This window comes from Sphaerodactylus townsendi, linkage group LG06 (assembly GCF_021028975.2).
Source record: "Sphaerodactylus townsendi isolate TG3544 linkage group LG06, MPM_Stown_v2.3, whole genome shotgun sequence".
Taxonomy (NCBI): Eukaryota; Metazoa; Chordata; class Lepidosauria; order Squamata; family Sphaerodactylidae; genus Sphaerodactylus; species Sphaerodactylus townsendi.
Window position 1 is genome coordinate 87,504,242 of NC_059430.1, and position 15,409 is coordinate 87,519,650.

The following is a 15,409-nucleotide window of genomic DNA, read 5'->3' on the forward strand; positions in this document are numbered from 1 at the left end:
TATTAAAGAATCCATTCCTTCCCATTTATTGTTGGAAATTTTTTGATAGACTAGGGGACCATGAATAAGCAAAATGTTGGAGAATACTATGGGCCCCATCTTCTGACACTACTATATAAATAGATCATTGGTTCCCAACTTAAGAGCAGGGGGGGGGGGGCTACACACAAAAAATTATTTAATGTTGGGAAAATTACCCCCCCACATACACTACCACTGCTGGAAAAAAAAAACCTCTGGTTGTTTAAAATTAAGATTAACTTCAAGGTGAGCGGCGGCCAAAAGGAGACTGGGGCGGGGGGGGGAGTGCCCTTCCAGATCTGTCCACGCCACCAGTCTCCTGGCCATAGTGCCGCTTGGTCTCCTGAAAATAAGTTAAGCTTTATTGTAAACCACAGGCTTTTTGTGGTGATGGCAGCGGTGGGGGTGGGTGGGTGGTGGTATGTGGGCAACGTTACCCTCGCCCCTGAAGCTTCTTCTCCCTTTCTCTCTTCCCACATTCTCACCTTCTCATTTCTCTCTCCCTTTTTCTTTCCCAGTTCTCTCCCCCTTCTTCTGTCTTCCACCTTCTCTCCCTTTCCCCGTTCCATTCTGTCTTTTGTTTTCCCCCTTTTCGTTTCTCACCCCTTCTCTCTTTTTCTGTCTCTCTCCCCCTTTCCATTTCTCTCCGTCTCCCATTTCTTTCCCCCTTTATCTCCCCCCTTTCCTTCCTCTTTACCCTTTCTCTCTTTCTCTTTCTCACCCTTTGCTGTTTCTCTCCCTGTCTCCTGTTTCTCTTCCTCTTTTTCTCGCTGGATGGGGGATACACTACTGATTGGCAGTGTGTGTGAACAAGATTTTGAGGTATGAGCAGAGGCGTAGCTTGGGAAAATGGAGCCCGTGGCAAAACCTTTTGTGCCCCCGCCCTATTTTGGTGGCCGCCCTCCCCCACCATGACCAAAGGCCACCCTCCCCAATTGCGACCAAGGAACAATTTTTTGCACCAAGTCATCTCAAAGTCACCATAACATTATAGAATATGCCCCAACTCACAAATCTGAACACAGCAATGAACCATGACACTCATAAGAAATAATTATTTTGACATTTTCAAAATGGTTTCAAAATGTTTAACACTGTTATAACACTTTAAAGTGTTTTAAGTGTCATTTGACTTTAAATGCTTTCAAAACGTTTTATTACTGCTGTGAAAGTACTGCTGGCCACTGTGTGTGACAAGATGGTAAACTAGATGGACTACTGCCCTAATCCTGTAGGGCTGATCTTATGTTTTTCATTGACTTCTTTTTTTAAATAAAAAGTCAGCTGAAATATTTCGTAAATTACTTGAAAATAGACTCACTGTCACTTTTTCTTCCATGAAGAAATCCATACAACCTTTCCCCATGCCTATACCTATTCTATGCACAATCTACCATATAAAGTTGCCATTTTCTCCTGGTGAACTGATCTCTGTAGCTGGAAATCAGTTGTAATTTCAGGAGATCTCCAGCTACAACCTGGAGGTTGGAGCAATATATGACTTGCACTCCTTAGCTATCTATTGTGTATCTGAAATTAATTCCACTATCTATAGTGAAAAACTACCGGTACATTATGCACTTACTTTGAGAGACACAGTATTGTAAAATTATATGCCAAAAGCTATAGTAAAAACAAAATAGCCACAGGCAACTAAAATAGCAAGGAGGAAGACTGGAAGGCATAAAGATAGATCTTTTTCAAGTAGAATCAAGTATGCAATACTTATATCACATACATGTACATAATTGTTTTAACTATATGGCTTATGCAGCTCCATTTAATAGCATAATATAAAAAACCCTACTAGTTAAAAACTTTGCAGGTTCAATTGTTCAAAACAAAGTGCAAATAATTATGTATTCTGATCCCTCCTAGCGTAATCCTAAATTTAGCTGCAACAATAAATAAATGCTTGAGTGTGCATAGTAAATAATTACAATAATCCATTACATTCTGGTAGCAGTTGAATAAACTTCTTTCAAGGTTGTAGTAGATGTCCCAGTGTAAAAGGCTGAAAGGCTGCTATTCCGCAGTTCTGAGGGGCAGACACTGTCTTCCATACCCTTTTCTCCGGACTGCTGTGCCCCCACCTAGAATTTCTGCTGACCTGACTCCACACCCCTGGAGCTGTATCACAAGGCCAGTGAATGTAGTCTTTGCACATATGTACACCAGAGCTCCCACACTCACAAGGAGTTGTGTCAGACTACTGAAATTTATACTTTTTCATATACAATTCAGGATATTAAATTCAGGACATTTCAATCTGATAAATTACTTAATTTGGCAGCTTGTTCCTTGTGTTATTAATTTGGCAGCTTGTTCCTTGACTTCTGTGTCATGGTGAAGGACTAGAGATGCCAGTTTTTGAGAACACTTAGTTGAATTCCCCCAAAGCATGGAAAAAATTGAATCTTCACTGTGACATGAGACAACAGCACTCTCTTCTTTTTTCATATGCTGTGTCAAGTTTGTGGCAAACATCAGGACTCTGAGTAGGACCTCTTTGTTGATGCAGCTGTCAAACAGGGATAACAGGAAAGGTGCCTAGAGGATAAAACATGCACACACAACCAAAACAGCTGGTGACAATCATGAGAAATAAATGTAAACTACTGAAGTAGACAAATGACTTTTAAAAAATCACACTAACTAGTTTATAACTAGCTATACGTGAAGGATTAGGGTCCAGACTAAATTTTCTGCCAGACTAACATGGCAAAATGGCACTTTTCTGCTTCCTACTGATCTCCACAAAATAGGGGGACATTACCTGAGAAATAACATGAAGAGGTTCTCCAGTGAGAAGGGCGAGTCAGTGGAAAATGAAGATTGGATACAACCTAAAGAGTCGTTGTGGCATGACAAGAATAGGTCAGACCAGTCCAAATTATATCCTTCCTCCTGAGAAAGTATTGGCTTATGTTTTACCTCCTCAAAAACTTGTTAATTTTTGGAACTGAAAATGTAACTGTCTGGGGAAAGTGTCTGTTTCTGCTTAAAAGCCACAGCAGTGGAAACCATCTTGGACATATGTCACTGTTTTTTAAGTGGGGCAGTATCATGGTTATCTAACCTCAGTTGTAATCATCTGGATTGATATATTGGCCTGCATTGCTCATGATGGTGACCCTGGTGCAGTGTCTGCCTCAGCACTTGTGTGGCAGCAAATGAAGAAGAGTTTGGATTTATATCCCCCCTTTCTCTCCTGTAAGGAGACTCAAAGGGCTTACAATCTCCTTACTTTCCTCCCCTCACAACAAACACCCTGTGAGGTGGGTGCGGCTGAGAGAGCTCCGAAAAGCTGTGCCTAGCCCAAGGTCACCCAGCTGGCGTGCATGTGAGTGCACAGGCTAATCTGAGCTCAGGCAGCAGAGCAGGGAATCAAACCCGGTTCCTCCAGATTAGAATGAACCTGCTTTTAACCACTGCGCCACAAGTCAGTATTCTGGTTGCAAACAATTATCTGATCATCTGATATATTTTTGGTTCTGATAGCATAATAGGTCAAGTGGAGAAACTTATATGTATTGCTTTCATAAATTCTAAAGATATAGAACAAACAGAACTACTCTAAGTGGTTTGTTTCTAGATATACCATAGCCAAAGTAATATAAATACAATACCTGGACTTCAATATCTCTATGTGTACAGTTTCATGAAAATTTGGTACAATCATAAGCTATAACTGGTGCCAAACCATGAAGTCATTTGCACAGAAATATGTAAAATGGGGTGGGAGGCGGGGGGACGGGGACATCCATCATGATATAGCTCTATTTTTTTCAATCAATTGCTGAACAGTTTTAGGTCAGTTTTTTCTCATACTGGGAAGACATTTATTATGTGGGAACAAGAACTTCCAAAATAGCTGGAATAGGGATTATCTCCCTTCTCCACTCTCTCAACAAGCAATGACAAGTTTTAAAAAGACAAACATTTATCCAAACACAACAGAACAAGGATTTCCAGAAGGAGCACAGAAAAACAGTAGACTTACCTGAGCATTGAGAAGATGTTCTGTCATAGCTGGGTTTGCTGATAAATTCACAAGCACTTTTAGAACCTGAGTCTATAATAACGGGGGGAAAGTTTATTTTATTCAGCTATGTAACTAGAAATCATTGTGAAACCACAAAAAGTCTTCCCTTTCTGGTAATGGTTTGCACAAGAGCATACTAATTTGCTATGCTAACATACTAACTATGAAGTAAGTCTCATTGATTTCAGTAGGACTGACTTCTGACAGAACAGGCGCAGGATGGGCAGCACACAGGTTAATCTACTCCAAAGCTGCAATGCGGCAGGAGGCACATCAGCATCCTTTGTCCCCGGGGACCATCACCCCACCTATGCACCAACCACTGACATAAAGCAAAATAGCTAGGGGAGATGGCTGTTCACGACTCAGAACTAAAGCACTTTATTCAGTTTTTCTACAGATGATAACAAACAGTTCCTTGTTTCTTCAGAGAAAAACATGAAGTGCCATCTTGTGGCAGCAACCTGTTACTACACACAATTAGACAAGCTGTACTGTACAAAATGGGCCCAGGTTGGGTCTCTTCCTATAAATGACTGACGAGAAGTTGCTTCCCTGAATCCCTGCTCTGGGTGAAATTACTTAAATAGTTACAGTGTAAAGAGATCCCCACAAAAAAAAAAAAAACTGGACTGAAACCTCTGCAGCTTGAAAAGACAAAATAATTAAATTCCCATTCATTATTACAAATGTACACTAGTTCTCAATGGGAAAGAAAATCAACATTTTAACTATACTCCAACCCTTAATAGTATTTCTCATCTGCCTGTCCTTTCTGTATTTTCAGAGTAAGCAAAAACAAACATGGAAGGCTAAATGAGCTTCAAGTCAGAAAAAAACAGCATACTCAAGATTTTACATCTAGAAAAGTATATACCTGTGTTCGTTCATCTCCATCTGAAAGCAAACGGAGGAAGCACGGAATGGAGCTAGTCATCATGTACTGATAGTCGTTGGTAATGGACATATTGGTTAAAAAGCGAAGACCACTCAGCTGCAGTTCAGAGTTCAAGGGTGAGGAGTTGGTCTCTTCACAGATTTCATTAATGTATCTCTTAGATTGGGAAAACCAAAACATTATTATAACAAACATAACCAAGACGTTCTCATTAAGGACTTTGTAAATATTAATTTCTCTAGAGGGTCAGGATGGGGCTATCATGTTTCATGGGTAGACTTTCCACCTGGAGGCAAGTAGCATCAACAATGATCACAGATCTCAAATTGGAGGGGCTTCTCCTGTAATTCCATTTTGGCCCTGTCTTAGTTGCAATCAGGTGGTTCATTAAAGAATGAAGTTACTTCTTTCTTTTCCACAGCTTTCTTGTATATTCTTTTGTTCCTTCAGGTTTTTGGGGTTTTTTCCTCAAAGAACCCCAATTCTTTGAGATTATTTCTACACCAATGTTTTTCTGGAAGTCAATTTTGAGTTGGTTTTTTCCTAATGCATAATGTTTCTTTCAGTCCTCCTTGTCCCTTCCACCCACCTCCAGACTACTGTTGATGACTGAATAGTAATGGTCAAACATCTTCCTTTCCTCCTCCCACCAACCCTGAAGATGAGTGGTTTTTCTTTTCTTTTTTTAAACAGCAGTAAAATATCAATATATTGCAGGGGTGTTGTAACAATTGGCTTATGAGGCTCTCTGAATTTTCAAATTTTATTTGAAAAGTGAGTCTCTAGCTCTTTTCTTTCTAGCTCTTCCTCTCCTTTGTATCTCTCTGAGGGAGGGGGACAGAAAATTACTTTTTAAACAGTTGGGAATTCAAATAATATCTTAAGTCTATTGTTACAACACTTCAGAATTACATCAATATTTTAGTACCGCTAAAAAGTGGGGGGGGGGGGGCATGCTGTGACACCACTGATGATATTACCAATGACAACAGTACTTACTCCTGAAACTCCTCAGGAAGAAAATAAACTGGAAGGAAGAAAATAAACTGGCTCCACAACTGTGAAAAAACACAGGGAGGCAGACATGTGGTACAACTGTACCCAAACCGACTCCAAGATATGTGGATTGACGCCAGAGAAAATCAGGATTAGGTCAAGCATGTGAAAAATCCCATATTGACAAAGGTCTCATTAATCTTCATACAACTGGATTGCTCTAAAAGTTCTTCCTTACAAGTTCAGATATCCTTTTTATTACACAGTCTATTTAAACTTACTTTTAGTTCTGCTTGATTTTGAATATTCATACTCAAGTTATTAAGAGCATTCAGTGCTTTTTCTTTAACATTAGCAGCTGGAACTGAAAGCATGCTTCCAACAACAGAAAGGCCCCCTAAATTTCGAATTATATCCTACAAGTTAAAAAGAAAATATATATATATTAGTAATTGTCTTAACTGAAGAACATATTTTTATTTATTTATTTAGTTTTATATACCGCCCTACCCCCAAAGGAGAAAGTTGTCCAAAGTTGTACAGTAAACTTCATGGCAAATGGGGATCTGAACCTAGGTCTTCCAACTCCTCACTCCAGTCACTATGTCACACCGGCTTTTCACAGACAATGATTTCTCCATTTTCTGTCTCTGAGGGACAGCTGAAACACATTATAGTACTCTAGTACTCTAGTCTGAACTTCAATGCCTACTTGTTCAGTATAGTCTACTACTGAGATGGAATACTTTTCCATGGAATTGTTGGTGATTGTACCATAACTGTACAATTGATATTGCAGAAATATGCACAATTCCTGCCAGAGAATGGCATGTGATTAAGAATTATGGCTACCAAACAGAAGCCAAAGTTGTTCTTTAAAAATACTGCTTTAACAAAAATGCATTTTAAAATGTTATAATGTCATCATCATTTTGGCTCTTTGTATTTCCTTTTCTTTGGGTATTGCTTAAAGAACAATACTTACCTGATTGACAGAGAAGGCCGCACTGTTGCTCAGTGTAATCAGGACTTGTTCCTGAATTAAGGGATCTTCCACAGATTCCAGTAAATAAATAAGATTCTGTATGTGGTTTGTTGTTAGACCATCAGCAGATACTGGAAAATTCATGCCTGCTAGTATAGGGAAACATACACATTAAAAGTCCACAATTTTTTCACAGCAGAAATTTAACTAGGATTACAAAGGAGTGGGCTAGAGCAGCACAGGAGGGGGTACCTTTACAAGAAAGGTTGCACTATTATACAGGCAAGATTAGAGCCCAGTAACACCTTAATACAAACAAGATTTTCAGGAAATAAACTTTTGAAAGCTCCATTTCAAGAGCCAAAGTTCCCTTTGTCAAGTATCTAATGAAAGTTCCCTTCATCAGGTATCTGATGAAGGAAGCTTGTTGGCCTTTAAGGTGCTACTGGAATCTATTTATTTTATATTATTTATAGTGTGCTTTTCTCAACTGGAACTTGAAGCTGACTATACAGAGGGAGTCAATACCATTTAAAGGATGGGACATCCAATAAACAATTCAATAGGATTATGGTTGTAAAATTAGTCAGAAGTCTAAAAACAGAACTGAAGCAGAAGTATGAACATGGCACTTGCTCTTCTACTGTAGACCAGCACAGCTGTCTGACTGAAACTATTACAAGGATGTGCCAGGTAGGAAACACAAGCCTCTCTTTCTAAGAAATTAACAATGAGTTAAACCTCACCAGTTTTTCTACTGATGAAAAAGGGAGGAAAGGGTCCCTTTTGACCACCAAAAGGGCAACATTTGGGATCATGGGATCCACATGGACAAAAGCCATTTGGAATGGGAGCTGTAATGCGGGGAACTGCCTATAATTTAGTGAAAAAAGTGGCTGCATCAAAACCCAAATATGCCTTATGTTCCTGTATGAAGGCCTCCCGCAAGATCTTCCTGTCCGTTAGCTGGCCTTTTTCAAATACAACCACCATTCTAGTCAAAAGCAGATGATTTTAGTCTGGAGAAGTGAAGGTTGAGGGGGGACATGATAGCTATGTTAAAATATTTGATGCCATGTCGAAGAGGGAATCCCACATACTATATATATATATATATCAGTGGTCTTCAACTTTTCTAGCCCAGTACCCACTTCAATCTCCCAGGAAATATGGGACCATCAAGTTGCAAATATGCAGAATCATAGTCATGTGACAGGAAGAGAACGAGCCAGAGTGATAACTCTTTGAGCAGCAGACCAAGAAAGAGGAAAACCTGTCCCAAGAAATGTATGGGTCAGATGAACCCTCTCCTGCCAAATGGGCTGGCCTTGTTATCACACAAATGAAGCTGAATCAGACCACTCGTCCATCAAGGTCAGTACTGCCTGTCAGCAGCTCCTCAGAGTCTCAGGCAGAAGTATTTCAGATCACTTTTAACCTGATCCCTTTGTAATTGGAGATGCTGGGGACAGAACCTGGGTCACAGTAACATCGAGACTAGACTACTATAATGTCCTGTACACTGGTGGCGGGGTGGGAAAAATAAAGTGTTTGGTGCCTGTGGGAGCAAGTTCAATGCAGAATGTTTGAAAAAGTTTGTGATTTTTGCATTTTTTGAAAAATATGGGTTGAGGGAAATCTCACGGGTCAATCTTGTTTTGGGGAATCACACGAAGTTCTTACCCAAACCAGGGTATTTCCCTTCATCAACCCGTTATATTTGTACTGTGTGGAATCAGCCTATAAATAACACAAATAAATAAATAATCCCAATCAGATGCTCTACTATTGTGCCATGGCCCCTCTCCATCTTCCTGTTCCTGGCAGCTTGAGTGCAAAGAGAGTCAGGTATGTTGCCCTCTTCCTCTCTGGCCCCTTCTGCACATGCAGAATAATGCACTTTCAATCCACTTTCAATGCACTTTGCAGCTGGATTTCACTGTGCAGAATAGCAAATCCACTTGCAAACAATTGTGAAAGTGGATTGAAAGTGCATTATTCTGCATGTGTGGAAAGGGGAACCATGCCACTTTTGGCCTCACTACTCAACAGGTGGTTTTCTGTACACCACCCTACTCTCTCAGTCTGTCAGTTGAAGGACACATTCTTGCTGACCAAAGCCTTACCTTGCTGGAGATGGTTAGAATGTCTCTGCCCTGTGCGGGAGCAAATATTAACGTCCACGATTGGGGCCTGTTGTGGGGTCGTCAGCTGGGCTTTCCCCCAGGAGGTGGACCCCACTCGCTCCTTATGTTCCTTCTGGATGCTTTCTCCCTCCAGGATTGCTTCTCCTCCCATTTCATTTGTTCTCTTCCTGGAGGTTGCTCGGTAAACACAGTAACAGACCCCAGCCCCAACTACCAGCCCCACCAGCCCGGCTCTCACCAGGGATCCTCTGGAATCCCTCAGGTCCATTGCTAAAGCTGAAGCCAGCTTTTGAAGCCGGGCATGTAACACCACCCGGACGTGCGCTGACAGCTCTCTGCTTGGAGTTCCCGGAGATTTGGGGAAATTAAATTTACAGGAAGGTAAAAAAAAAAGGAAAAAAAATCACACGGAATCCCGAAGCAATGCCAGCTCCTGAAGAGGCGGGGCTAAAGCCACACGGGACAGTTGAACTCCTTTCTGACAGGAACTGGCAACGGGGCTCCTCCCAATGCCCCGGAAGAACAACTTGAAACATGCCAGTCCTTACAGTATCCCAAAATTCTTATTTGGCTTTGGCGGCGTCTCCGCCACGGCGATGGCACGAGGGCGGTCGTCAAAATACCCCCCGACCCCCCCCCCCGGGAAACTTTCTTCGCATGACCCAAACGGGTTTCATGGTATCCCGCGAGGTTCCGGGATCTTTGTTTCTGGCAGGGGTGGCAGATGTGTTAAGAGGTTTTCCCGCCTTTTGGGGAGGGAAGAAAAGAGTGACCACAGGGGCCCCGAAGACGCACGGGCGAGGGCCACATTGACGCTGAGAACGCTGCACGCCCAGTGTCCGTCCCCACAACAAGTGCCCGCGTGCCATCAGTGGCTGGGAATGTTCTTCCTATTTTCTTCCTATTTAAGACTGGCGTTTTTCCCCCATCTCTGAACGCAAAGCCGTATGACAGGTAGAAACTCAACCGATTGAGCTCTCCCTCCCCCTGCTGCCTGTCCTGGGCAGCAGCTGTTTCTCAGAGCAGGGAGAAGAGGGCAGCCGAAGCAATAAATTCCTCCACTGCCCGTGGGAAGACTGGCCGTTGATCACACTGCGCCTCTCCTTCGCATTCGGCCCTCCGGAGTGGATTCCGCACAGCATATTTATAACGAGCTGCAATCGATATAAAGAACGAGTTCATTGATCACGATTGCAATTCGTTGTAAATATGCTGTGCGGAATCCACCACGAAAGGCTGCCCAAGTCGCATCGAGAGGAGGCAGAGGTCAGCTGGCCGGAGACTTTGCTGACCCGGCAGTGGCCTGGCCGGAGGGGAGCCGCGGCTCCGTCGCTAGGCGACCACGAGCTGCAGCTGAGACAGGAAAAAAACGGTGGGGTTTTCAACGACGCCGCAGTTTCCCTTCAGCCCCGTAGTAGGGCCACTTTGCTCGGGTCATGTCCACCTTTCGAAATACGGATCCCGCGGTCAGGATCTACTTCCAGAAATACTCCATACCCGACATCTATGAGGTAAAGGCTTCCCCCGGTTAGGGGCAGGAGTTGCAGGTATGAAGGAAAGAGAGATGGCCGAGGAGGGATGAAGAGTTCCTCTCTTTGGGTTCCCTTCTGGCCACTGGGACGTTATGCGCTGTTATTTATTTTCAGTTATCAATGGAGAAAAATGGAACGTCCCCCTTGCAAGAAGAGAACGATTAGCCTTGTCTCATTTTTCTTCTTGGATGAATATTTACTCCTTTGTTGCAAGTGCGTTTCTGTATATAAGTGGCATTTTTATTTCTTTTCAGGAGCTCCAATGAACAATCAATTAAAATGGCATTTGTGTATTTTTTATTTCATTAATATCCTGCCCTTTCCCAATCATTTGGGCTCAGGGCAGCTTCCATCAAAAAACCCATACAATATGATAAGTTAAAACATAGAATATAAAACTACAAATGATTTACCTTAAAAGATGGCACTCTAAATTACAGACCTACTATATATACACCCATTATTGCCAATAGCGAATGGGTTTATAATTAACAGAGCAGATGTGCAACAATGTGTTGCCAATATTTCTTTACCAAATATTAAGCCAACAGAAGATAGTTTTCAGTAACTTTATTTGCAAAGGAAGGGCTATCCCCACATGGGCAGACTCCGCTGAAACAGTATATCCACAGCATGTTTATTCCCTTCTCCTGAATTCACCACACCCTCTCTGTTTCCCCATTGGCTAAGGGTACTTAGAGTCACAACTTTGTGGTCTGCCTATTTACATGTTCCTCCGTAATATGTGGCCCCCCTCCCATATTCTTCCTGTATGTTCGTTGTAATACAGTTTGTCGTCAGAGCAGGAGAAGTTAATATGCACTAGCCTATTAAGCATGCTCAATATGTACAATCTGATACAAGCCTTGCCCTTCAGCCTAGTCATCCAGCAGTTTTATCTTGTCCTGCCACAGACATCCTCCCTTATGGCTCATCTCTTTATTCCTACTAAAAAAACGCATTTCTTGTTTAACACAACAATAACCCAAGAATTCAAAGGAAAGAGACAAGGGAAAGGAAGGAGTTCTAATGAATTGTTGCCGCCTCAACCATATGCCTGGCAGAACATTTCTGTCTTACAGGCCAGGCCTGCCTAACTGAATTAAATTTCTCAGGGTACAGGGTACGTACGGTCTCATTAGACAGAGCACTCTGCCTGGTTGGGGTCAAAGCTGAAAAGGGCCTGGTTGAGGACAATTGGATAGTTCCAAGGACCACTAGCGAGTTGTTTCCTGAGAACTGTAAAGCTCTCGGGGGGAGGGGTATATCAGAAGAGGCAGTCCCATAGATACAAAGGTTCCAGACCATTATAGGTAAGAACCAAAATCCTGAACCTTATCTGGTACTCAGGGACCCACATAGGGGGCCAGGTGTCAAATGGCCATGGGCGCAACAGTGGGGGGGGACACAAAATCACCCCCACCCCCTCCTTCCCCACGCAAACCCAGCTCGGAAGAGCTGCCTAAAGACAGAGTCAGCCTGCTGCAGAGCCCGTCCAAGCTGCTTCTTTCCCAGACCTTTGGGGGTGGGGCTTGGGGGTGACTTGGACAGACACCACAGCAACAGGCTAGCTCCTGGACCACCTGCTGTGGTGCCCTGCCCCCCACCTCCCTGCAGGCTGGCTTCTGCCCTCCCCAGGGCCTGGGGAGGACAGGAGGCAGCTGCAGGGAGGCGTGGGAGCAGCTGGAGGGGGCACCGCAGCAGTAGGCTGGCCAGGAGCTGGCCTGCTGCTGCGGTGCCTGTCTGAGCTGCCTCCGAGCCCTGCCCCCGATCACAGGGGTGGGGCGCCAGGAGAAGATGTTGTCCTCGGCTGCCATTTCCCCCCAATACACCTCTGCTGGTACTCAATCTGGAGACAGTGCAGCTGGCAGAGCACAGGTTGTATTTGTACTTTCCATGGGGTCCCGATCAGAACCACCACATTCTGAACCAGTTGGTTTCTGAGCAATCTCAAAGGAACTATCAGCACATGTCTAGATAGTGTTCACAATTTTAGTTAATGGCCATTTCTCTAGGTAAATTACTTAACCCATCTGTAATCTCCACACTGCTGTGGAAGTTCACTGGATGACCTTAGGTCAGTCATGCACCATCAGTCTAACTTACCTCACAGGTCATTGTGAGGATAAAATAGAGGATTGGAGAATGATATATACCACTTTAGCTCCCCATTGGGAAGATAGGCAGGATATAAATGAAGTAAATAATACAGAGCAATTCATCTATCATTCAGTGTAATAGTGTAATATTCCATTTTGCTTGCAAGTCAGGAATTGGTAATTCACATTCCTGTTCTTAGGTTCACACAGCAGAGAAAGGTGTGTTCAAAGCAAGGTCCATTTATTAGCAAGGAGTTACAGGGATGGGAGCAATTGGTTTCAGGAAAAGAGAGTTCCTGCAGTCTACAATTCTAATGAACAAGCAGAACTAAGGAGCAGGGACTTCAAACTAACCCACACAAATATGAAATGGAGAAACAGATTCCTCCATTAGTACACTAGACCTATTGTTATAGCCTCAAACTGTCAAGCAGTTTCAATTTCTGTGTGGTAAATTGGCCTGTTGGCAATGAAATGTAAAATTTCTGTTCTTTTGACATTTTTTTCACTGGGATTAGTAAATAGCAGTAGCCTGTAATTTACTAGTTCCTTAAATATATCTTCCTTAAATCCAACTTTTGCCTAAATAGTCTTCTATTTTATGTCTCAAAATATAATTTTTGTGTGGTAAATTGCCTTGTTGGTAATAAAATGTAGATTCTATGGTCAAATGTTTTATTACAAAACATGGAATTGTATAATTTAGAATTTTAGGAAGCTGGAAGCAGCAGTGGCGTAATGGTTAAGAGCAGGTGCATTATAATCTGGAGGAACCAGGTTTGATTCCCCGCTCTGCCGCCTGAGCTGTGGAGGCTTATCTGGGGAATTAAGTTTAGCCTGTGTACTCCCACACACGCCAACTGGGTGTCCTTGGGCTAGTCAGCCCCACCTACCTCACAGGGTGTTTGTTGTGAGGGGGGAAGGGCTAGGTAGGAGATTGTAAGCCCCTTTGAGTCTCCTACAGGAGAGAAAGGGGTGATATAAATCCAAACTACTCCTCCTCCTCCTCCTTCTTCCCTCCTCCTGCTCTCACCCCCACTTCAGGTGCTTTTAAATCCATACTAGTGGGAAGGTCGCTGTTGGACTTATTAGAATTCTGTGTGTCCTCTTTGGCCACCCCAGGAGTCAGGAAGTGTAAAAATAGAGGAAAAGTGAAGTTCCTAAGTACTGAAGATTGTTTTATGAGAGAGAATATAAATTGCATTTCCATCTTGTAAGTCTAATAAAAAGAATTTTCAGTGTTATTGTGAACTAAAACTATTCAGAATAAATATTTCCATTAGAAAATGGTTTCTGTTTAAAATGCACTTTCTATATTTATCAGCTGTCCAAAAACTCCCTTCAGCAGTCATTGTTTTCACACTTTCCATGGCAACATTAGTAAATAGTCCTTACTGCACCAAATATAATGGCCACTGAGCACTTCCCCCCTGGAGTATATTCATCCTAGTGTTTTCTACAATGATTACAGGTCATGAATTTGACTTTGATGCATTGCAAATCAAAGATAAAATCCTTTGTTGTATAATACTGATTTTTGAGAACACATTCCAAGGCAATACAAATAACTTTGTTGGCTAACACTTCTACCCAAAACATTAATATTCTTGATATAACATCTGTATCGCCACATGCTGTTTTATACTCAAATTTTCATCCTCAAAACTTTCACAGCTGAATTACTTCCAAAATAAAAGCCTTGATTACTCTTTCTTAAAAATGTACAATCCTCAGAGTAATGATTGATCTACTAAACTGCAAACTGAACACTTTTCAGGTTGGGGGTGTTCGGTTTGTAGTTGTGTGGGTCATTATTTGATGTGGTGACCAATAGGTATAATTCCTTTTTATACTTTCTTCTTTTCTGATGATATCCTACCCCAGGGGTAGGGAACCTTTAACACTCAAAGAGCCATTTGGACCCGTTTTCCACGGGAAAAGAAAACACTTGGAGCCGCAAATAATTTTTGACATTTAAAATAAAGATGACACTATATATATAGGGGTTTTTTTACCTATTACTCCGCTCATTCTGAGAAGCGCATGGATGCGCCCGCCCTGCTGCCTGCAGGGCGGACAAGGATGAAGCCAGTGGCTCGGCCTCACCGGGCGCCGGGAAAGCGCCCGCCCCGCTCCAACGGGGCGGGTGAGAGGGGAAGCCCGCGGCATGGCCCACCCGACCGTGGGCAGTTGGTGCGCCCACCCTGCTGCCTGCAGGGCGGGCAAGGATGGGGCAGGCAGCTCGGCTTGTGGAGCCACAGTGCAAGGGCAGAAGAGCCGCATGCGGCTCTCGAGCCGCAGGTTTCCTACCCCTGTCCTACCCAATACGGCACTGGAAGTTGTCAAGACATCAGTGGGAGTGCAGTGTTATCTAAACAGGGCAGAACTGCACCAGCAATGTACAATTCTGTTTCTGAAGCTATGGTCGATTCCGCACAGCAAATGTATAACGGGCTTCAGTCGTGATAAAGAAACCTGTTTTCCTGTTCACATGCGATCCATACAGGCAGCGATTGGAAACAATCTGGGTTGCTATTGTGCCTTTGCACAGAGAGACTTCATTTTTATTTTAATTTCCAGCAAAACATGCATAGCTACTCAGACATGCAGAAATGAGCCCCCACACCCCTGCTGATTGTCCCATGATATAGCTGTGTAGCTGCACAGATGCAACCCGCAAAAATTT

The 15,409-nt window shown here is 42.9% G+C and overlaps 2 protein-coding genes across 4 annotated transcripts in view; one reads left to right on the forward strand and one right to left on the reverse strand.

Annotated features, from left to right (window-relative positions):
• Window positions 1–1,702: 1,702 nt before the first annotated feature.
• ARMC10 (armadillo repeat containing 10) lies at window positions 1,703–9,563 on the reverse strand. Of its 2 annotated transcripts, none has more exons than XM_048502422.1 (6): window positions 9,072–9,563; window positions 6,946–7,091; window positions 6,242–6,376; window positions 4,944–5,120; window positions 4,025–4,096; window positions 1,703–2,571 (listed from the first exon to the last, which is right to left on the reverse strand). In XM_048502422.1, the coding sequence occupies exons 1-6, from the start codon at window positions 9,358–9,360 to the stop codon at window positions 2,299–2,301; spliced, it is 1,092 nt and encodes a 363-aa protein (XP_048358379.1). In that variant the 5' UTR covers window positions 9,361–9,563; the 3' UTR covers window positions 1,703–2,298. The 2 variants fall into 2 exon arrangements, with proteins under 2 accessions (XP_048358379.1, XP_048358378.1); XM_048502421.1 differs by having other exon boundaries at window positions 6,946–7,094.
• Window positions 9,564–10,484: 921 nt separating this feature from the next.
• Window positions 10,485–15,409, forward strand: part of FBXL13 (F-box and leucine rich repeat protein 13) — an 89,306-nt gene continuing 84,381 nt past the window's right edge. For both annotated transcript variants that reach the window (XM_048500546.1, XM_048500547.1), the window contains exon 1: window positions 10,485–10,603. In XM_048500546.1, the coding sequence (XP_048356503.1) occupies window positions 10,529–10,603 (75 nt within the window). In that variant the 5' untranslated portion in view covers window positions 10,485–10,528. The remainder of the gene's footprint in view (window positions 10,604–15,409) is intronic.